General features: G+C 49.6%; 8 protein-coding genes across 8 annotated transcripts; 3 read left to right on the top strand and 5 right to left on the bottom strand.

Annotated features, from left to right (window-relative positions):
* Nucleotides 1–146: 146 nt before the first annotated feature.
* Nucleotides 147–1,237, top strand: N7525_010517 (putative transsulfuration enzyme family protein; the record flags this gene model as incomplete). Its single annotated transcript, XM_061215123.1, has 3 exons — nucleotides 147–299; nucleotides 355–1,181; nucleotides 1,222–1,237. 3 exons carry the CDS (start codon nucleotides 147–149, stop codon nucleotides 1,235–1,237), a joined length of 996 nt encoding a protein of 331 aa, XP_061067635.1.
* On the bottom strand, nucleotides 1,229–3,409 carry N7525_010518 (Zn(II)2Cys6 transcription factor; the record flags this gene model as incomplete). Its single annotated transcript, XM_002561496.2, has 4 exons — nucleotides 1,229–1,296; nucleotides 1,652–2,331; nucleotides 2,394–2,871; nucleotides 2,935–3,409. 4 exons carry the CDS (start codon nucleotides 3,407–3,409, stop codon nucleotides 1,229–1,231), a joined length of 1,701 nt encoding a protein of 566 aa, XP_002561542.2.
* Nucleotides 3,410–4,794: 1,385 nt separating this feature from the next.
* Nucleotides 4,795–5,127, top strand: N7525_010519 (uncharacterized protein; the record flags this gene model as incomplete). Its single annotated transcript, XM_061215124.1, has 1 exon — nucleotides 4,795–5,127. One exon carries the CDS (start codon nucleotides 4,795–4,797, stop codon nucleotides 5,125–5,127), a length of 333 nt encoding a protein of 110 aa, XP_061067636.1.
* A 709-nt stretch (nucleotides 5,128–5,836) lies between these two features.
* N7525_010520 (SUN domain-containing protein) lies at nucleotides 5,837–7,249 on the bottom strand (the record flags this gene model as incomplete). Its single annotated transcript, XM_002561494.2, has 1 exon — nucleotides 5,837–7,249. The coding sequence occupies one exon, from the start codon at nucleotides 7,247–7,249 to the stop codon at nucleotides 5,837–5,839; it is 1,413 nt and encodes a 470-aa protein (XP_002561540.1).
* A 1,870-nt stretch (nucleotides 7,250–9,119) lies between these two features.
* ppm1 (protein C-terminal leucine carboxyl O-methyltransferase ppm1) lies at nucleotides 9,120–11,603 on the bottom strand (the record flags this gene model as incomplete). Its single annotated transcript, XM_002561492.2, has 5 exons — nucleotides 9,120–10,093; nucleotides 10,135–10,416; nucleotides 10,798–10,954; nucleotides 11,017–11,196; nucleotides 11,247–11,603. The coding sequence occupies 5 exons, from the start codon at nucleotides 11,601–11,603 to the stop codon at nucleotides 9,120–9,122; spliced, it is 1,950 nt and encodes a 649-aa protein (XP_002561538.2).
* An 864-nt stretch (nucleotides 11,604–12,467) lies between these two features.
* On the bottom strand, nucleotides 12,468–17,738 carry N7525_010522 (ubiquitin-protein ligase RKR1; the record flags this gene model as incomplete). Its single annotated transcript, XM_061215125.1, has 8 exons — nucleotides 12,468–12,989; nucleotides 13,051–13,350; nucleotides 13,408–13,781; nucleotides 13,831–14,247; nucleotides 14,302–15,149; nucleotides 15,205–16,930; nucleotides 16,988–17,381; nucleotides 17,439–17,738. 8 exons carry the CDS (start codon nucleotides 17,736–17,738, stop codon nucleotides 12,468–12,470), a joined length of 4,881 nt encoding a protein of 1,626 aa, XP_061067637.1.
* Nucleotides 17,739–18,084: 346 nt separating this feature from the next.
* Nucleotides 18,085–20,631, top strand: N7525_010523 (TFIIH/NER complex ATP-dependent 5'-3' DNA helicase subunit RAD3; the record flags this gene model as incomplete). The annotated part of the gene is made up of 4 exons (XM_002561490.1): nucleotides 18,085–18,101; nucleotides 18,153–18,609; nucleotides 18,660–18,776; nucleotides 18,835–20,631. The coding sequence occupies 4 exons, from the start codon at nucleotides 18,085–18,087 to the stop codon at nucleotides 20,629–20,631; spliced, it is 2,388 nt and encodes a 795-aa protein (XP_002561536.1).
* A 266-nt stretch (nucleotides 20,632–20,897) lies between these two features.
* On the bottom strand, nucleotides 20,898–22,158 carry N7525_010524 (alcohol dehydrogenase family protein; the record flags this gene model as incomplete). Its single annotated transcript, XM_002561489.1, has 5 exons — nucleotides 20,898–20,955; nucleotides 21,007–21,051; nucleotides 21,106–21,157; nucleotides 21,208–21,986; nucleotides 22,040–22,158. 5 exons carry the CDS (start codon nucleotides 22,156–22,158, stop codon nucleotides 20,898–20,900), a joined length of 1,053 nt encoding a protein of 350 aa, XP_002561535.1.
* Between the last annotated feature and the right edge of the window lie 338 nt (nucleotides 22,159–22,496).

Consider the following 22,496-nt stretch of genomic DNA (forward strand, 5'->3'; position numbering starts at 1 on the left):
TATACTTGCGGGGATTTCCGTTTTGGGAAGTTGACGGGAGTGGGTCTCGACGGTGATAGGGCCAACTCTGGAAGAGCGTCAAAGATATATAAAGACCCTCGATCTCAATTTCCTCTTCTCAATTCACAAAGATCCTAATAAACAAAATGACCTCTAACAATGCCCACCCTTCCACCAAAGCATTGCATGCAGACGATGTCCTAAATCTAGTGACCGACGTCGCACCCCCAATCCATCTCTCTACAACCTTCAGATACCCCAACGATCCAGACCAACTTGTCCCATCCGAAGATCCGGTGGTAGGTCTCAGCCAACACACAGCCAACCATATCCCCAACTAACAGGCCCGTCTAGGATGAATTCAACGGCAAGAACTATGTCTATTCCCGCGAGTTCGCGCCAAACGCGACTCGCTTCGAATCAGTGCTCTCGTCCCTACTAGGCGGCCGCGCAGTGAGCTACTCAACAGGATTAGCCGCCCTGCATGCTGCTCTGACACTGCTCAACCCCCGCCGAATCTCCGTGGGCGAGGGATACCATGGCAGCCACGAAGTCATCTCGGTAGTATCGCGTCTGTCCGGGCTACAGAAACTTCCCCTCGACTGTCCCGCCGAAAGCCTAGATGCCGGCGATGTCATCCTACTAGAGACGCCCGTCAACCCGCTGGGAACGGCGTTCAGCATCGAGGAACACGCGCACAAAGCCCATTCCCGCGGCGCATTCCTCATTGTCGATAGTACGTTTGCACCGCCTGGTTTGCAGGATCCGCTCCTCTGGGGCGCGGATATCGTCATGCATTCCGGATCGAAGTATTTCGGCGGACATAGCGATATGCTGTGTGGTGTGCTTGCTACCAAGCGTGCCGATTGGACGAAGCAGTTGTTTGAGGATAGAATCGCGCTTGGCAGTGTGATGGGTAATATGGAGAGCTGGCTGGGGATCCGGAGTCTGCGCACGCTGGAGGTTCGGGTTCAGCGGGCTAGCCAGAATTCGGCTAAGTTGATCTCCTGGCTTCATGCCGCTATGCAAGCTTCGTCTCCTGCTGTGGGCAGTGAGGAGATGATTGTCCAGTCTGTTCTAAAGAAGATTTACCATGCTAGCTTGCAGGACGAGCCGTGGTTACAGAAGCAGATGCCGAATGGCTTTGGACCTGTCTTCTCTATTGTCTTGGACAATGAGGAGTTTGCGAAGGTTTTGCCAACTAAGCTTCACTTCTTCCAGCATGCTACTAGTCTAGGCGGGGTTGAGTCTTTGATTGAGTGGCGGGCTTTGTCGGATCCCAGGGTCGACCGGAAGCTGTTGAGAGTTAGCGTTGGACTCGAGAACTGGGAGGACCTGAAGAATGACTTGCTCCAGGCATTCAAGTCGCTCTTGGGGTGACAGCAAACTTAGCGTGCTAGATCACATCCATGGGCAAGAATAGTCGCATGAGCGGCCTGGTCTTCTCCGATAGTCTGTTTATGTCTTTTTGGTGGTCTCTTAAACGTCTGGTTATGTATATATCTTGTCCCCTACTCAATTTGTTGGGTGCGCAGAACAGGAAAGGGCCAAAAAAGGCTTAATTTGTGAATGCGACTTTTCTATGTATAACCTTTGATGAGAGATCTTGGTTATATTCAACGCTTATTATATTATATGAGAAGACAGTCACGACCCAATCGGCCAATATCAAATATCCACCGCGATGAAGTCTCCAAGCGTTCTTCCTGGTCCCAATAATCTTTCAGGATTTTCGCTGCATTGATGACGTTCAAACATCTCGTAGCAGTCCAGAACTTCTCTAAAGATTCGACCAAAAAGTCTTTCTGGGCCCGAGACCGACACTCCAAGCCCGCCACGAAGATAGCCCACAGAACACATTTGAAAAGCGCCTCATCATCTTTCAAACTATCAATCAGACCCAACAGCTCAGAGACCAAATCATCCTGCATTGTGGTGGAATTTGTGAGTGCATCAAGAATGCGTCTCCCGTATAGCAAGGCCCCGGTCTTGAATGCCTGCGATAATGTGCAGAGATTATTGATTTCGTCTGGCGAAGACCGTCCCTCTCGTTGGACACTCGAAGCCCAGGCGTAACTGTCAAAGTCGTGGAGAAGTTCCATCATCGCGGTGGTGTTTGTTATATGTGTTTGGAGAGCAGCGCTGTCCGGCAACTGTCCTGCAATGGCGTCCCTCTCGTTGGAGAGAAATTGTATCGCCGTCAACAGGAACTCCGGACATCCAAGGAAAGACTGTTCAATTTCTTCATGCGGTTGCCTCTCTGCTTGGCCGTGAAATATGAATTCTGACAGTAGTTTTGGTCGTAAAAATGTTGCTCCCAGTGTTTCGATTCTATATATAAGTCAGTCTCCCGCATGGCTTTTATACCATCCATTGAGCTTAGCGTAACTCACAAATGAATCTGGCTGGAGATAAACTCCCAGATCTGCTGTACCGTTTGGCCAGGTCCATTATTAATCCCAGCTTGTGCTTCCAGCAGCGGCCGGTGGGATGTAATCAAACTCTTCGCACCCTCGAGATGGAAATTCCAGCCTTCACTTCCGGATTCGAGGAGATCAAGGAAAATAAGAAGAAATATGCTAGCGACAGTTGTGTCGCTTTTCTCTAGTCTTCCGTCGCTAAGTACTCGAGAGAGAGCTTCCATAGCTTGATGTTTGAAAAGTAGCGCATCGCGATTGGCATTAAAGCGACCAGCGGATGTCGGAGCTTGAAGTTGATGAAACGACTGGCCTGTATTGGCATGATGTCGCGCCGCAAGAGCAAGTATGCCCTTCTGTAAGACCGGATCTTTCAACCCGAAGGAGATCAGACTCCGGAATGGATTTCTGGCGCTGTCGTATACAATGAACAATTTGCATATGCGTTCGTTATCTGAATGCGGTGTCAGCTATTAATATCCCCGGTGCCAGAGCTTCCTTTGCATGTGAATCTTACAGTAGTCTATATAATATTTCGATGTTTGATCCAGGTTTGCCATAGACGGGTCTTGCAAGGTAACCGGCAGGGTTCTACTGCCAGCAGAAGCTTGGACCAGTGCGCGAGACGATTTCTTCGGTGTCAATATCGCGGATCTCTTAATTCTAGAAGTGTGCACAGGAGTGCCATCACCTTCATACGAATGGCCCTGCATCTTTCCACGAATCGCCACGCCCTTGACCCACCTCAGCGGTCTTTTGTCGAAGCATTCCATGCCGGCTCTCTCGCACTTGGCGCATGGTGGCCCGGACTGATCGCATTGAATGCGGCGGTTGCGACATGTCCAGCATGGATCGCATACTGTCTCCATTTGGATATGGCATAGGGAATGTGGAATGTGGCAAGGAAAGGTATACGACTCGCGGTTGGGCAGGCCTCGGAGTGAAGATTTGCTGACTGAGCATACCCGCCGACGCCGCCTTTCCGTGACCATCACGATCAGTGCGGTCCTGAACCTACATATATCTTTTAATCCATCAACTTCACAAATTCAGTCTCATACTCGGTGTCTTTTAATTCTGCTCTACTAGAATATAGAGAGAAACACGAGGGAATGGGTAGAAAAAGAGACCAAATATTCCAAGGGTTACTAGAGATGATCTTTAGAGTTAAATCTATACAAAGTAGACGCCACTAAGAGGCTAGTCATAGTCAGTCCTTATGAGTGGCTATGCCTGCTAGGCATGAATAGATTTTTGCTTTATCCGCGTCCTTCCAATTTATATCATATGACTCCGATATGGATACTCCCTCCAATTGATAATCCAGACCTTCAACCCCCATATTGTATCATATGGTAATAGATCGTTGAATCCAATTCTGCGGGTTCGTAGCAATAGATCTGCAAGACTGCCAGACCAAAAACAGAGATATTGTACAGCTCTGGGCGGCAGAAGAACGAAGGCAACGATCAATTCCACCACTGGACAGGACTAGCAACCTGATTGCAAAGATACACCTTTGGAGCCGTTGCAAAAGAAAAAAGGATGGATATGGCTGAGCTGGAGTATGCACACCACACCGTAGCCGTCCAGCAACAGTGGGGCTTCTTGGAGTCACACCAAGTCACACTTGACGAGTAAATGAGATTAGCAACGGAGATACCGAGATATCTGAGACATGTAAGACCCAAACAAACGGAGTTGCAGCAACCCCAATCCTCGAATTGCTGCATCCAATGCGGGCCCGACGACCCAGAGAGAGCAGGCGCCGTCGAGCCAATCAGGCACGGCAGACAGCAAGATCAAATCAAGGGAAGCGAGGACAAGCCACTATAGTAGATTAGACCTGGAAATTGGGGGCCGAAGAGCGGTCCTTGAGAAAGAGAGATGCTTACTCTCCGGTCGAAATCCTCAGGGCCGTATAATTAGAACATTTAGTCCATTCCGCATGATCCAACGCCGATTTTAATTGGTCGACCCACTGGTTATTGAGCCACGCTGATTGGTCTGCTCGGTTCCTGACATCATTGGCGTGGGAGTCTGTGGCCGCCATGCCTATTTGGGAAGAATATCACAACTGTATGGTCGGTTTTAGCAATCCCTTCGCGTTTCAGTTCCTTAGCTGTAGCCGGGAGGTTTTAGCGTGTAGGTTATGTTTACTTATATAGCTGCCAGTGTTCGCACACTAAGTGTAGTCTACTGTTCCCTACCTCTATAACCAGTCCCCTGACAGATACTTCGAATCGACATTAGTATACCAATAACAAAGAATCTGACATTGACACCTTCATTTGACTACAGTGCGTTTCTATACAATCCCACACCATGGCCCTTATGTCCAATAACTAACAAGACCTTTTATCTTCTTCAGACCATAATGCCTGCCATCCCGCCCACAATAGACGCAAAAATCACACAATCCTCCACAATGGGTAACACCGTCAGCTTGCTCAAGCGGAGTGGCATGGACGACCCCGACAAATACCCGCTCTACATCTTCCTCATCATCGCTGGCTGCATTGTAGGATCACTCATCGGGTTCAGTGTATACAGTATGTTCTACGGCCTTGACGACTCAGACAAGTTCAAGGACATGTCCAACGAGCAACGAAACTACATGCGCGAGACCAGACAGCGGAATTTGAACATGCTGGCTGTTGAGGCGAGGAGACCTGATATGATTGTTCCTATCAGGGAATCGAATGTTTGAGTCGCTTGGGTTTGGCGTTTGGGATTGGGATATCTACATGTGGATTGAGGGCAAGGAATTGTTGGATCTGCCTAGGTATATTCTATGTATGTTAGATGCGGGCTCTGAAAGTAATGATGCATGTATATGGCGTATCATATACCGGAACTTATTATATTCGGTCTACCAAGTATGTTGAGAACAGTGGAATGCTCGACCTGAGGAATCAAAGCGAGGACGACTGGTGAGAGAGCGCTCAGTATATTCTATGAAGACCTAGCTGGGGTCGCAAAAGACCCCAGTGGTAAGGATTGACGAATAAAAACAAAGAACACTATTTTTCCAATGTCCAACCAAAAAAGACATGGTTGGTTTCAGCCTCAACCAGCTGTCATATGTAACCAAAAACAAAACCCCTTGCGTACCAGAAGCAATAAAAGCGAATATTCAACAAGCTGAAAAGAAGAGATCAATGCTGAGGAGCAAAGGGATATAAAAGTCATGAAGCAGAGTAAAAAAGTCCAACGTTGAGCGTCGTCAAGAAAGGGCATCCAAGGGATGTGAAGAATCATAAAAAGGGGGATTATGTAGAAGAATTAAAAAATGTGAAAGAATCTGACAATAGATGCCCGCGGAGTTCCAATTGGATTGATTACCGCGGGCAGATATAATGCGGAAAGGATGCCCCAAGGTGGAGTCTGTACACACCCCGTACATATATGCAATATGATTAGACGTTCATGACCATGGCGGCAATGGCGCCGAAGGCCAGGGTGAACATGGAAACGGTGGCGCTGGTAGCACCGCCAGTGGCGGAAGATGTGGACGCAGCGGCAGCGGCAGCGGTCGTCGTGGAGGCCGCTTGGATTTCAGCAGAACCAGTCAGGACGTGCGGCTGGTAGGTATAGCTTAGTGTCGGGCTCGACTTGGGCAGGCGGGTGCTGGGGCTAGTGACGCTCAAGGCGGAAGTCGTAGAAGAGGTGGAGCTAGCAGTAGAGGTGGAGCTAGAGGTAGGAGTCGGGGTCGAGGTGGAAGTCTCCGAGGGAGTAGAGGTAGAGGTGGGGGTCTCGGTAGTGCTAGTGCTGGTTGGAGTAGGAGTGGGGGTCGAGGTGCTAGTGCTAGTGCTAGTGCTGGAGCTGGAGCTGGAGCTGCTAGTGGAGGTAGGAGTGCTGGTAGAAACCTCGACGGTCTCAGACGAAGTGCTGCCACTACCCTCCTTCTCGAAGACAACAATGTGCGCGGTGGAGCCCTTGGGGACGGTTACAACGCAGCCCGTAGCGCCGCCAGCGCCAACGAAGGGCTCACCGATCATCTCGTTGACGTCGTTGACAGCAGGGTCGATCTTGCAGGGCAGGCCGTTGCAGCCGCCACCCTCACACTCAATCTCGATACCGAAGTCAGGCTTGACAGTGCGGAAGGGGGTGGCGGGTTCCAAGTAGATAGGGTTCCAGCCGATCTTCAGGTAGGTCTCGCCATTGTCATCCATGTTGGCACCAGCGGTGTACGGAGACCAGTTACCGACGGGGTTCTCGGAGGTACCCCAAACACAGCCTTCCTCCGCAGTGACACCTGGAGCATTAATGTAGTAATGGGCAGCAGTGGAGCACCAGTAGGACATGCCAGGCACGGCCAGGTCGGCCAGCTCATCGACCATGGTAGGGATAAGCATGGCCTCGTTTCCGGGCAGCACAGTCTGGCAGAAAGAGACAGACTTTCCGGCCTTGTTGTGGGCCTTGACAGGACCAGCGGCCGACTCACAATAGTCGCGGTCGGGGAAGGGCTTGTGGATTTTGCCGTCGTCGTCACAGTACAGACCACCTCTCATAGACATAGGGTAAGAGTAGGACGTCGCCTTGGGATCCCACTGCATAGACACTTGACCGGGAGGACAAGCGTAAGGGCAGTAGTTGCCAGGTTCGCAGGGCTCGTCGGGGCTCATAGCCCAACCGGCGTTTTGCTCATGCGGGGTGACTTCCACCAGGCCAGCGTCAGATGGGAACTCGCACTTTCCACCCCTCTTTCCCAGAGCCACATCACGAGTCTCGTGGTGATGGTTGTGGCCATGGCTATGTTTCGCGGCTTCAGCGCTCGCAATGAGGGCAACAAGCGCCGCTGCGCGGAATGATGCGATCTGGAACTTCATTGTGTCAGGGGGAAAAGACTTGGCAGATTGATAAATATCAATAAAGAATGAATGTATGAAGCGAATGGCTAAGTCAAACGAGTGACAAAAATATACGGCCGATGGCCAAGGACAGACACAGTGCTCACAGAGAATGAAGGTCAAGACGAGAGAAGGAAAGAGATGGGGAAAAGCACCAAGAAAAGGGACACGGCCTCTAGGGTCCCGGCTCAGGTCCACGAGTCTGCTAGCCTAAAAGAGCGTTAGATCTGGGATGATGTGCGCGCAATTCCGGCGTCGAGCAAGTAGCCCCGACTTTCATGAGCGGCTCGTCCGTGATTGCCCATAATTCCCATAATTTCCATAATTGCTCCCCCAAACTGGAATTATGGGCGTAGCCTTGGACCCCCAAAAAGCTGTGCCCCTGAAGCAAAACTCCACTAGTGGGCAGCCATATGGAACCGCTAGACACTTAGTGTCAGGGGCAGTGAGAGCCTGCAGCCAATGATGAACGGCATTACCCCGATGGTTCCTGCTTGGCAGGGGCAGTAAGGCCAATAAGCTAAGAGCTGTGTCTTTGTGGAGTTGTCCCGCGAACTCTTTCAACGGGAAAAAGATAAAATCAAAATCCTCAAATGAAGAGAGTGGAGGAGAGTGGAGGAAGAGGAACGCGTTGCTCGGCGCAACGTTTGAGAACCTTCAGGGCTGAAGATCTATCACATGACGTCTCAACATCCAACCTATGACCTTTGAACTTGCAGCCTTGCAATAAATCTATGGATGCTGCATTGCAAAACAGACCGAGTGAGCCTGGAGTACATCGGACATTCCATACCAAAGGAAGAGAACTCCATCGACGCACCCGAATAGGCCAATATACCCAAGCGGGAGAGATTGCCCTTTTAGCCTAGTACCCGTCAATCCCAATCAAACCCACCATCCTGCACCGGTCTGGACTTGTTGATCATCAAGTGGACTTTGATAGGCGCGGCATCACATGGCCGAGAGATCCGAAGTCTTTAGAACGTGTTGTTCCGACTGCCTAATGTGTGGCTTGGTTAAAGCTTGGCCTAGGAGAGATGGGGGTTTTTGATAGCATACCAAGAGATCGACAAGATCACCACTGTGATCACTCTGACCACGATCTCCATTCGCTGCTATGTACAAGACGCACCAGAGTTACACAAATCGTAAAGTACGGATTGTGAGGAATGTCCTGTATCGCCCGTGCCTGTAATTGGTAGGAATATCAATGCAAGAAGCATGAAGCTGATTTAGTACATGATGCAGGTGTCGAATGTGTATCCTCAATGGCTTGGGCTAATTATATCAGATTATTCCAAGTCCTTCAGGGCTACTCTGTACGTCATTAATGATAAAATACATAACAAGTGACTCTTTATACTACTTCAGACTTTGCTCAGTAGGGAGATATTTGTCAGATAGCGCAGCAGCCCTAAACGGTAGGTATCTTGCATCAGCTTCGACCACATCCTGCTGCAACGGTTGCTAAGAGTGGATGCCGAGAAAGGCAATGCATCACGCACCGATAAATAGGATATCTTTTGAGTTCGCTGCAAGGACTGCGTTCCTCGCATGGTGAATATCCACTCGGCCTATCACCTGGATTTTGCGGGGCCCCAGTGCATCTGACAATATATGACAGGTCGCATTGAAGCGACCACACCGTTATATTGTATAGATACTCAAATTGTCTTGCTGATGGCGAGCCTCGTAAACATGCACTTGAACCGGAGTAAGGGTGTGAAGTACAGCAGTGTAATCTGCTTCGTAGGGGCTTCTTGGTGATTTTGGTTTGTATTTTCAGATGTGCATCATGGACCTTCGTTATAGAGCTGTATCATCAGACATCAAATATTCACAAATGAAGCTACTCGCCTCGCTGACCCTCTAAGTCCTTCCATCCAGCAAAAGCTGCAACATCATCGCGGTCTCTCCATCCCCACGCAATGCAATAATGCTGTGCAAGCAACTGCCACTCCTCCATCTCATCGAGCATTTCTAGCCCAGCAACTCTTTCTTTCTCATCCTCGTTAACCCACCGCTTCCAAATAAACTCGATATCAGCCGCAGCTTGGCCATCACCAAAGCCCTGATCTTGGAAGCGGTCTCGCTGCGCCGCAAGCGACGCATACCTAGAGAGAGTCTTGAGCTGGATCCCCCGGGCCGCAAGGTTCGACACCATCGTACGACCAAAGGCATCATTCGGCCGAATAGGCTCATAAAGAACCAACCCGAGCGGAGCGACATTCACCTGCGCCTCCGGCAAGTCGTCGCCAGTTCCAGGTACTACACGCCCATGACCAAAAAGGCGCTGCGTGAAGAACGCAACCACCTGCTCCGCTTCAGCCGGCGATAGATAGATTAGACAGCACTCGGAGATCAGCAAAGTCGGTAGTCCCGTTTCCACGCCTGGCAGTGCTGCGGTGGGGTCACTGCATGTCGACAGCGACCGCAGGTCAACCGGGTGGACATGGTACGAGGGCGAATGGAGCGCGTCCCCGGCCTCCGACACGGTAACTCGAGTATCCTTTTCCAACGAAACCCGCGACGAGTCAATCCCCAGCGCGTTCTGTAGCACAGGCGCCGATCTAATCGCGCGGATCTTCTCCGCTGTGTTCACGGCGAAATCGAGCTCGTGGTAGACGAAGTCCGGGGTTTGGCGCGACGAGAGAAGCCGGAAGACGCGCGTGTCCGACCCGGCGCCTAGAGATATGATCTGTTTCTTGTGTGTATTTTCCGGTGAGGATGGTCCGAGGAAACGCGCCACGAGCTGGTCAATGGCTGTTGTGCGGGCGTAGGTTCCTGGTGCGCGGGAGGTGTCCCAGTCAGCCACAGGCTCTCCTGTCATTTGGGATAGCATAGTCTGGGAAAAACGGACTCACCTCTGTTTATAATTGGCAATCGCCGCGTCGCCGACCCGGGAGGTGTCAATGCCGCCGCGTACGCATCCTCTAGGTATCCTAGCTCGACGGCGCTGAGGCGGGACACGCTTGCGTCATTGTCTGTGCCTTGAACGATGCGGTCTTTTCCAGAAGGGAATCCAGTTTCTTCTGTGCGACCTATGCCGCGGCCTCGACCTCGGCCTCGTCGGAGAGTGTTGAGGTTGGGAATGTGAGTGGCCATGGGGAATGGAGGAAGCTTGGAGCTCTTGGTGGGGTAGCTATCTGCCCAAGTGGGCATGGATTTGGGTGTCAATCTTATATTTCTCCGGTCTTTCCAAATATTAACATCTTCCAAGTTATTTGAAAATAGTCTATCTTTGTCAATTTACTCCAAATATCCTCGCCCCTACGCCTTGTTTAATCGACCCGGTAACTACACTAACCTTGCCCAGGTGGACGGTTGTAAGATTCACTCAATGGAAGCTCTTCATGCTTATAAAACCAGTGAATTATGTCCAGCAGTAAAAACAGTTGCAAAAATGTACTGTAAGCACCACCTAGTTATCACAGTGGTAGGCCTATATAGCCTCTCCCAAGCACAATTCCCCTGCTAGTATATGTTTTGGTAGAGCTGCTACTAGATCCGCACCTAACCCAACTTACTCTTGACAAAGGCAATAGCCTGTGCGCCATACTCAGCTCCGTAGCCCTGGTGCGTTGCGCCGTTACTGCCATTGCAGCAGTATGGGTCTGGGGCGTCGCAGTACGATTGGATCTTACTAGCCGACGGGCAAGAGAAGCCAGAAGGACGTGCGTCGAACTATATCTCGAGCGTTAGATTCAAAGCTCCCAAGTTCAAGGGGAATATAGGGAAGTCCATACGCCACCAGCAGCACATGTTCCAACATTATACGGCAACCCTGCCACATACAGTGGATCACCCATGAAGATGGCTGCCTTGACCATGTTGACGGCGGATGTCGACAGCTGGACGGCAGTGTTGGTGTAGCCTTGGTTTGGGACGCCGCCGCCGCACAAGGCTGCGTCGATGATTTCACCACCCTGAAGTATCGTAAGAAGTTGGTCTTTCGCGAAGAGAAAATATAGCTCACCTGGGAATATCCGACCAGAACAAGCTTGGTTGATGGACACTGCTTGTTATAGGAGTTCACAGCCGAGGCGACTGCCGCAATACCCTGGGCAACTGAGTTCGAGTAGCTCACGCCACCGCAAGATGATTGTCCACCACATGCAGGGTAGCTGATGGCCTCGGCTGTGGAGCCTGAGTAGGCGCTGAGGAGGCCATTGACAACCGTGCTGGATGAGCCGTATCCGGGAGATACGCTGGTCTCGCGTGCGCCAAAGATGTGGACGCTCGGGCAGTCGATACGTTTCTCGATGTCAGATTCGACCGGGACAGCGAGAGCGCTGCCGGCAAGGAGGGAGAACGTCAAGATATTGGAAATCATAGTGCTAATGGATATCAATCAGAAGTGCAAGCTAGTTGTTGCCTTGGATTTTAGCTGGTGTGAAAATGGATATGATGTTCGAACTGAGGAGATAACGGTTGCTTTATGTAGATGTAGGATGTCCCCTTCTCAATTGGAGAAGACCATTGCATTTTGCCGTGTAATAGGTCAGCAAGAAACGAAAATTGTTCCTTTGGACCGAGGGGAGGTTTTTGCCTAATGGTCATTTAGAGTATGAAACCTCATCTGCGTCGTAGCAAGGTCGGCAGTTTCAGCCGTGAAGAAATGGAACAGGAGCCACCCGGGCACGCAATTAGGCTGAATCAACCGATGTATAGGCTTGGACCAGGCTAGAATGGCTCAAACTTGACGCTATTGGATGTGGGGTTGGAAATGTGGCATCCTGTGCCATTTCTCCGCGTTATTATAGGCAATAAAATCGTCAGATCTTTCTGGGGTATGGAATGGGGGTTCTCGCTCTAACTGACTCTGGACGAGCTATAATTCTTCACGTACATCTCGGCAAAAAAGAGCTATATCGATTTCCAGAGCCCTAGCTAGGTATAGAGATCTAACTGTAATACTGTGATTATCAAGAGACGCTCTCAGCATGGACATCAAAGATAGTCAGTTCAACTTCCCAATCGGGAATGGCTCGAAACGTACTTGTTTCATTGGTCTCAGCTATAGGATCAAGTATGCAGGGTGCTAAATAGGTGGTCCTTTTATTCCTGCTAGAATCTGAATTGCTGAAAATACGATCCTGATGATTCGTTCACGGCTATCGGGCCGAACCCGAGGGCCCTGCCCTGTGTTTGTCATGTCATGTCTATTTTCTATGTACAAGTGAACTTAACAAAGTATCTAAACATACACAAAGTTGTTTCGGCAAAGAGGACAAGTGCTCTGGTTGCTGCTCTTGAACCAGCGGAACAGACAGACCGAGTGGAAGGTGTTCTTGCAAGTGGCACACCGCTTGTTCGGTGTCTGCATGTCTGTTGAGATAACAGAGTAACAGATAGCGCACTCGCTCTGACCCTTCAGAGCACCTTGCACATTTCGTCGGAAGGCCAATAATCCGTCAACCAGGTTGCCATTGGCAAACATGATCACTCCCTGGATTGTCAGCAGCCAGCTCTTCCATTTCTTCTCGTCCACGAGCACGCGACTGCGACCGACAACCAACGCCGGTTGAAGCGGGTACGCAGGTGGAAGAGTGATAGAAATAGCAACAGGAGGCGACTCCTCATCGACTGGAATGCTGGCAATGATTTCGCCCGTCTTCGGGGAAATCTTCACCTCCAGTGCGCGTTCTTCGTTTGCATCCTGTGTGGCAATCCAGTCGGTCACACTCTTTAGTGCATCCTCAACGACGAGGGGGGAAATCTAAAATCAGAATTAGTTATAATTTCTCGTCCAAAGGGCCTCACCACCGAAGACCACTCACGTATTTTTCTGTCCAGGCTTCCACCGGACCCTTGATGCGTTTCTTGGTGTCAATCCACCAATTCTTGGTCATGTTGGCAGAATATCTCAGGCACAGATAGTACAAATGTACCAGAAGCCATTGCGTTTCCTTTTCGGCACTCTCGGACTCATCCGGTTCAAATGATCGAATATCAAGTTTGGATGCATCGATCATCTTTCCCTGTGATTTCTGAAGGAAATCGAACGTGAACTCCAGCAGTGGGATGAGGATATTGTTCTCTCTGATGCTCGACGTGTAGTACTCTTGGACAGGGAGCGACTGTCGGACTGTTAGAAAGTTCATTCTATAGTTTGTCATGGAAGAGTCAAAACTTACAGCATTTGAGAAATGGTCAAACGTCACCTTCCAGCTAAGAAGATACGCCCGCATACTGGTCCACATCTTGTCATCTCCGTACCCAGCAGAGATCATTTGCATTGTCGGGGGTTCAAGCAATAGAGACACGAGCTCATCAGGAAGGCTGACTGCAGTCTTGGATAAGGCGACCTCAAAAGATACCTTCTCCTGGGCATGGGGAATATAGTGATGGAGAATTGTGTAAGCAGTTCGCTGAACTGCTCGACTGTGCGCAGTCAGAAGGTGGAACGTTTCACTGACATCCTCCAGCTTGTCAACGGGAATAGTGTTAATCAGGCGTCGTAATAAGTCAACAGCAACATCCCGAGGTTGGTGGAATGTGGTTGAGGAATCTATGTTTCGTTAGACAGATCAGTGATGAGAGGAATCTAATGTGCTTACCGAACGTGTCAATAGTGGAGGCCAGCGCATTGTAAAGACCGATTTTCCGGTCTAACCAAGCATCCTGGACGTCGTCATTGCTGTCGTCACTTTCCGAGATAGATTTCAATCGTGCGAAGAGTCTGAAAGATGACACTAGTAATGGTAGACCCTCTTCGCCTCCATTGGTTTCCCGCAATACAGAGTTTAGGATGCCCATGCTGTCTTCCCAATGAGATCCATAGATCTCCCCGAGAGCTGGAAGGACAAGAGAAAGAGTCTGGATCACTTCGGATTTCAAACCGAGAGACATTGAGTCGGACTGGAAACATTCAATCAAATTCTTGGCGAGGAAGACTAGTCTCTGTGTCGGAATAGTGGAGACAACATCTTCTTCCCCAGACAATAGGATATTCAACAGAGCTAGCTTCCGCAATCCTGTGAACAGTTAGTATTGGTACTATATTTGCTAATCTGTTGTCAGACACTTACCAACTTGGGAAGGATCCTGGGGCTTGAGTCCAGTGGAATCGGCAATTAGCTCATTGCAGAGTCTGTTTCCGATGGTATTTGAAAGTATGGAGCTTCGCAACACCGCGAACCAGGATGCTGAGCGTATGAGATTTGCTGTTCGCGCCTCTCTGCAGATCTTTGCAACGTCCTCCGATGATTTTGACTTCTGCAATGAATCCGCAACAGTCATTATCTTGACGAAGGCTTCGCCAACCCTATAATCCAAGGGGTTTGTACCCTTTAGTTCCTCTAGTCTGGTTTCCCAAAACTCGACAAACAACGAAGAAATGGTCTTCTCCGGTGCGAAGCTGACTGGTTCACTGTCACGAATCCACTCACCGACCACCTTGCGGCCAGCAAAAACAATCTCCATGTACTCTTCTCGCTGATCAGCCAGCTCGAGACCTGAGATGCCGTTGCAATTCTCAATGCTCAAATCGTCATCCATAAGTTGAATTGCCAAGGGCAAGAAATGGAACAAAGTCTCTAGGTCCGCTTGGCCCATATGTTTCAGTAAGTCAGAAGAAGAGAGAATGTCGATGGTGAAGATTGCCAGGCGGAATGCAGAAGAGCGATGGTCTGCATCGCGAGGAATAGTCAGCCATAACCCCTTGAAGGAGTCAGATAGTTCACGCTGGATCAAGTGAACGGCGCCTCCTAGTGGACTCGTTATAGCAATGGAGGGGCGAGGTGGAAGTTGGAGAAAGGGGGTCAGGGATTCCTCCCATGCACGACGAGAGGGCAAAATATCCTTCACGGTACTGGTTGCGCCTTCAGCCGTAAGACCTGGCAGCAATTCCTCTGCGATAGCAAGAAGTGATTCAATCCTGAACCAAATTTAGTACAATTTCCTGTAAACCATGATGATAATGGAGCACTCACGACAATGATTCTTCATCCACATGGTTGAATCCATGTTGGAGAATTTCGATGCCCGACTTGGCACTCGTGTCGCCAACACCAGATTCTTTCAATGATTTCAGCAGAGCTTCTGCCAAGCTTGCCACTTCTTCAGATGGTGATTCAGTGAGGAAAAGTAGCTTCCCTGCTAACTTCGATCCATGTGTTCCATTTTGGAACCCCCGAACTGATGATGGTGCGGACTTTCCGATATGAGAAAGCCCATGCAAGGCATCAAAGACTTTATCATCTGAAGATAACGCCTCGATCAAAGATAAAAATATTTGATCCATCAACTCGCCGTGTGATGATTTGTTTTGAAGAACTGCAATGATGATAGGCCAATGAGCATGACTACCTTGGCAAGCTTTGTCAAGAGCCCGCACAACAAGTGAGTTAAGCTTGTCTTTGTGCTCAGCATCGTTGAAATCGAGAGAAGAAAGTAAGTTTTGGAGTACATGCACATTGGACTGCTCTAGCTCCAAGGCCAATGCTCGCTCAACAACATTCTCGAAACTGGACGCGAATCCATCCCACTCCCGACATTCTAAGATGATTGTAATCAATCGATTAGCAGACGGTGAAATCAAAAGCTCCGGTGCATCATTTTGCACAAAGCTTTGGAGGCCCTGTGACTTTTTGGCAACATATGGCAGGCTGCGAACACACTCCGCCACCGTGGCGGCCGCCCCATATGGCTTCCCATTACGGGTGCGCAGGACTTCGAGACAACCTTCGAGAAGGGAAGTGCTTGCTCTTTGAAGTACCTCAGATACTTGAGACTCGACCTCGGTATCTGCGGCCCGTGAGAGAACAGCAGACTCCAAATCGAAGAGGCGTTTGGATTGGGCACATATTGAGTCTTGAGATCCACGGAAGTCCTTTGACTGTTCTGGGGCTGATAGCTTCACAGCTTCCAGCAGCCCATCGGAAAGGGATGTACACAATGATTGCAGTTCCTGGGCTTGTTCGGCGGAAGCCAGAGTGGAAACATAATCCACACAAGTTCCTTCGGCTAACTCAGCCGGAAGTGACCATTGTGTCAGCTCTGGGTCCATTCTTACATACTGCACCACCAAGGGAAACAGTCTCTGCGCGATGAATTCGGATTTTTGCTCCTGCGGGACGAATGTTGCAAGCCATGTTCCTATCTGGGTATAGGATTTCCATCCGATAGCAAGATTTGAGCGCGGTTCTTCTCTGGAGTTGAGACCTTCTTGTAAAGCCTCAGTCAAGGTGATTGCACTGGCAGAAGTGATCCCCTGGGCAGCAGTGGCCTTGTCAACACCTGCTAGTACTTCTTGGGGGATGATTCGAAGCAATTGGTCTAGATTTGACCAAAAGTTAGAATGTCCACCCTCGGACCCTTTCTGCATGTACTGGCGCAATCTCTTCGAGGCAGAAGATTTCCCAGTGTAGTCATCTGTCCATATTTGAGGCCTTAGCGAAGATAATAAGAGGAGGGACTCTGACAATTCGGTAGCGGACCCGATTTGCTGGAGAGACAAAGATTTCCCAATGACGGCTGAGCTGAGAGTCTTCCAGTCAATCCACCCAGGCTCCCGCGAAACCGCAGATCGGAGCAGCATGTATATGGACCGGCGAACATATGGATCATCGTGGTAACAGAGAGCCCACAAGTTCTTGCTGGCTAACAGGTTCTCGATTTCTGTTATGTTCTTCTGTAAATCTTCATCGGACGAATTGCCTAGGCGCATTGAATTGTTAGATAGAAAGTATTGCAAGGTAGACACGCTTAACATACCTAGTACGCGATTGAAAAGTAAAATCGCGGCTCCGGCAACACGGGCATATTTCCCCTCGGCATCATCTCTCTTCACTGTCCTTTCATCACTCAATGTCAAGGCTGTTTGGTGAAGAATGACATCATCCACAAAGTCCAAAATGGAGGTTTGGTAGATCTTCCAAACATTGTTTCTTTTTTCTTCGGTTGAAAAGACTTTCGTGAATGATTCAAGGGCGGCACGGTGGACTGGCCTGTCGTTATCGTAGATTCCTGCGATCCATGCTCCGATGACCTTTGGTAAATTGGGCACGATGCGCTTCCCAACAAGACCAGAAATTGTACCTTGTATCGGGTGAGCCACTTGGCGTACTCGGCGAGACAGATCAATCGAGAGTCTGGGATAAATTCTGACCTGGGGAAAAACATTGTTACTACTTGGTGTTTGTATATAGAAGCAATCTAGACATACCCATGCATCTAGAAACCCGTCATCTAGAGTTCCCTTCTTGACTTCCACTCTTGATATATGGTCTCGCAGCTCCTCTAGAGCCTTCAATCGTGTAATGTCATCTTTCTTTAGTAAATTTTTGAAGGCGATGACCACTTGTTGGTCCGCAATGCGAGAAAGATCTGGAGGTGCTGCAATGTATGTGAGAGCAGACGGGTCCTTTCCCTCGCTGGAAAGACCACCGGGAAAGCCCCCAAATGCCCCGAAGGCACTGGCAGCAGCGCGACTGCTGGAGGCCTGGGACTTGAACTTTTTGCTCATGTGGGGTATGAGGTCAGCGGGACAAGCAAGTAGTGGGGGAGGAGCTCAAAATTGAGGATTTGGAAAGGCGTCAGAGAGAGCAAGAGAGTATCGCTGTGAATACTAGGTGAGAGTGTGATTTGGACGCTATATCACTCTTCCATCACGTGTGTGTGTGAAGGTGCAAGCACATTCAATATCGGATCTCCAAAAGAGACCCTCGGGACCAAGATAGCCATCACGTGAGTTTCTGTCATCGCTGTCCCAAATAGGACAAGCGCATAGGCGGAGCCGCGAAAGATGAGAGCGAGCTCTCTTCTCTTCTGATCCTTTGCCCTCTTGCGCTTTGCATCAGAGCCCAGCCAAGATGAAGTTCTTCATTGAGTATGTCCCCTGCGTGTGATTTTATCTTGTCTCCAAGCTGACCAGTCACAGTGATCTTCCGGTGCTGTTTCCGTATCCTCGCATCTACCCCGAACAATATGCCTACATGTGCGATCTCAAAAAGACCCTCGACGTCGGGGGTCACTGTGTGCTGGAAATGCCCTCGGGGACTGGAAAGACAGTTTCGCTCTTGTCGTTGATCGTCGCCTACCAACAGCACTACCCAGAGCACCGTAAGCTCATCTACTGCTCCCGAACCATGTCGGAGATCGAGAAAGCTCTAGCGGAGTTGAAGGCTTTGATGGAACATCGTGCTAAGGAGCTGGGTCATGAGGAGGAATTTCGTGCGCTTGGCCTGACGAGTCGGAAGAACCTCTGTCTTCACCCTTCAGTAAAGAGAGAGAAGAGTGGTACCGTGGTCGATGCCAGGTGCAGAAGCTTGACGGCCGGGTTTGTCAAAGAGAAGAAAGAGCGTGGTGAAGATGTTGAGCTTTGTGTATACCATGAGGTGGGATTTTGTTATCAACAATACAACATTGAACGAACTAACAGGCCTAGAACCTTGACTTACTCGAGCCACATAACCTCGTCCCCCCAGGCGTTTTCACACTGGACGGGTTGTCAAGATACGGAGAAGAGCACAAACAATGTCCCTACTTCTCCGCTCGGCGTATGGTAAGACATCGAGCGACTATCGCACACAAAGTGACCCATTTCTGACAAGCTTCATTAGATGCCGTGGTGCAATATTATTATCTATTCTTATCACTATCTTCTCGATCCGAAAATTGCGGAACGTGTATCCCGAGAGCTCTCGAAAGATTGCATCGTGGTATTTGACGAAGCGCACAATATTGACAATGTCTGTATCGAATCGCTCAGTATAGACCTGAGCGAGGATTCCCTACGAAAAGCAACTCGGGGTGCAAACAACCTGGAACGCAGGATCGAAGACATGAAGAGCACGGATGAGGAAAAGCTCAAGAACGAGTATTCAAAATTAGTGGAGGGGCTGCAGGAAGCTGAGAAAGCTCGGGATGAAGATCAATTCATCTCGAATCCGGTCTTGCCAGATGACCTACTAAAGGAAGCTGTTCCTGGTAACATCCGCCGGGCCGAGCATTTCATCTCTTTCTTGAAGAGATTTATCGAGTATCTGAAGACCCGGATGAAAGTCACCCATACCATATCCGAGACACCACCTTCTTTCCTTACTCACCTAAAGGACCTTACCTATATTGAACGAAAGCCTTTGAGGTTTTGCGCCGAGCGTCTAACGTCACTTGTACGGACGCTTGAACTTGTCAATATTGAAGATTATCAACCTCTTCAAGAGGTGGCCACATTTGCAACACTGGTCGCAACCTACGACAAGGGATTCGTTCTTATCCTCGAGCCCTTCGAATCCGAAGCGGCTACTGTACCAAATCCCATCCTCCATTTCACGTGCTTGGATGCCGCTATTGCTATCAAGCCGGTGTTCGATCGTTTCAGCTCTGTGATCATTACCTCGGGAACTTTGTCGCCGTTGGAAATGTATCCGAAGATGCTGGGGTTCACCGCTGTTCTACAAGAATCATACAGCATGACACTCGCTCGACGATCTTTCTTGCCCATGATTGTCACTCGAGGCTCAGATCAAGCACAGGTTTCATCTTCCTTCGGAATTCGCAATGATCCTGGTGTTGTGCGAAACTACGGCAGTCTAGTGACAGAGTTTGCTCGCATCACACCCGACGGCGTTGTCGTTTTCTTCCCCTCTTATCTCTACATGGAATCAATCATCAGTATGTGGCAAGGTATGGGTATTCTGGATCAAATCTGGAACTACAAGTTGATTCTCGTCGAAACTCCTGATGCACAAGAATCTTCACTCGCCCTGGAAACCTACCGTACAGCGTGCTGCAATGGGCGTGGTGCGATCTTGTTTTGTGTCGCTCGTGGCAAGGTTTCCGAGGGCATTGATTTCGATCATCATTACGGTCGTGCAGTGCTGTGTATTGGTGTTCCCTTCCAATACACCGAATCTCGAATTCTGAAAGCTCGTCTCGAGTTCTTGCGCGAGAACTATCGTATTCGGGAGAATGACTTCTTATCTTTCGATGCGATTCGACATGCCGCCCAGTGCCTAGGTCGTGTCCTGCGTGGCAAGGACGACTATGGAGTCATGGTGTTGGCGGATCGTCGATTCGAGCGAAAGCGCCCCCAGCTCCCCAAGTGGATCAACCAGGCAATGTTGGACAGCGAAACCAATCTTAGCACTGATATGGCTGTATCGAATGCGAAGAACTTCTTGCGGACCATGGCCCAGCCTTTCAAATCGAAAGATCAAGAAGGCATTTCCACCTGGGGCTTGGCTGATATCGAGCGCCATGAGGCAAAGAGGAGGACGGAGGAAGAGCGGATGATGAGAGAAGAGCTGAATAACGGGCACGCAATGGACGGAATGGTCCCGTCCGCATCCCGGATCGTCACGGATGAATACGACGACAACATTGACCAGGACCTCATGATGCTCGACGCACCATAAAACAATCTTGTTTGTTCTTTACATAATGACACATCTACTGGCATGGGCAGGCGTTTGGAATTGGGCATGGTGCTATCCAGCACGGGGTTTCCAAGGACAGAAACTATTAACCTACAATTGAAGACAAATCTCTTAAGCAATCATCCATGGGATACAGTCCAAGTATAGAGATATCTCGATCCGCTTGAAATACCACGGACGTGGACCATCAGGATCAGGCTCAAATAACTCCTGGATTTCCGATCTTCGCTACTAAGTAGGTCTCATCACTTATCCGCCTCAAAGATCACCTTGTGTGCCCGCATGTTATCGAAGTCGTCATATCTACCGAAGAGTCAATCATAGGACGTCAAGATCTGAACGAGAAGAGCTTACGCTTGAACTGCCTGCGAGAGTGGACGGATATCTTGAGACATGAAGCTGGGAATCATTAGATACTCGCAAAACAACAAATATTAGATTAGCCAAACTCACTTGAGGGTGTCCTGCTTCTTTTCGAAGAGGTCCATCGCCGGACCAAAGATACCTAGCACAATTGAGCAAGACAATCCAAGTAAGATGTGGAACCAGACATACTCCGTACAGGGCATCGGCCCATCTGTAGACGAAGGTTCTTTCCATAAGCTTCATTCCCAGTCCACGGAATATCCTGATTGTGTACGCCCACACTCGATATACGGCCCCAGGGTCGTAACAACTCGAACCCCATCCTGAGAGCACTACTATGTCCGACAACTTCGATAACGATGTCCGCTCCACGACCGTCAGTAAGATCCTTTACCCTTTGGCGCAGTCCTTCCTCGTCCTCCTTGAAATTCCAAGGCTCGGCTCCTAGACTCTGCGCAAGTGCTAGTCTGGAAGACACACTATCAATTGCAATCAGGGTCTTCGGCTTGTAATCGAGCGCACTAATAAGTGCGCAGATACCGACAGGGCCACAACCAAAGAGAAGCACCGTGCTTTTTTGGATCTCCTCTGGCGTTGTGCCAGAGAAAGCATTCAGAGAAGCAAAGTACCCAGTCGGGAATATATCGGCCATAAGAACCAGCTTCTTCTCGTCGATTGAAGCTGGCACTTTGGCAAGAGTCGAATCGGCTAGTGGAGCACGTACGTACTCGGCCTGTCCACCATCAAGTGCAACAGTACCGAATAGCTGGCTTCGAGCACACCGAGAGGAAAAGCCACGCTCACAGTAGAAACATTCCCCGCAGCTCGCAGTGAAGGGTGAGACTACTCGGTCTCCTTTTTGGAAGTTCTTTATGTCTGATCCAAGCTCGACAACTTCGCCTGTAAACTCATGGCCCATGATAAACTCCGTGCCGGACTTTTGGTGGCCGCGAAAGACATGGAGTTCACTACGCGAATATGAACCGTTGTGCGCTGTTAGAGACAGGTCTTGATTTCTTACCTGCCACATAATGCACTGTATCGCACTTTCAGGATGACATCTGTTGGATCTTGGATCTGGGGGATGGGCTTTTGCTCGACGGCTACCTTCAACGGGCCCTTGAAGACGACGGCTTGCATTTTGGCAAACTTTGATCTTCCCTGTGGTTTGTGCAGGGTATATTAGGAGGTTTGATGAGGTTGCAGCTGAGATTCAATTATCGTTCAAGTCACAGGGATATGCCTAGTCCGGCGACATCGCCGAGGGACCTCGGCAGATCTCAGATTTACCCAGGCGCAGCAGGGAAACGAGTATAAACTGCATTTCGGCATAAAGAGATACAATGTGTTCTCTTGAATTGAGATTTGGACTGTTCCAGTGGCAAAGCTGACCTTCACCGTTTCAGTGAAGAATGTATCAAAGCCGTTTTTGATCGCGGGGGCTTTTGCGGGGTAATGGTATATGTTGTAGAGCCCTT

The sequence above is a fragment of the Penicillium rubens genome, assembly GCF_028828025.1.
Source record: "Penicillium rubens strain IBT 27055 chromosome Unknown utg000004l_segment0_segment0, whole genome shotgun sequence".
In the NCBI taxonomy this organism is placed as follows: domain Eukaryota; kingdom Fungi; phylum Ascomycota; class Eurotiomycetes; order Eurotiales; family Aspergillaceae; genus Penicillium; species Penicillium rubens.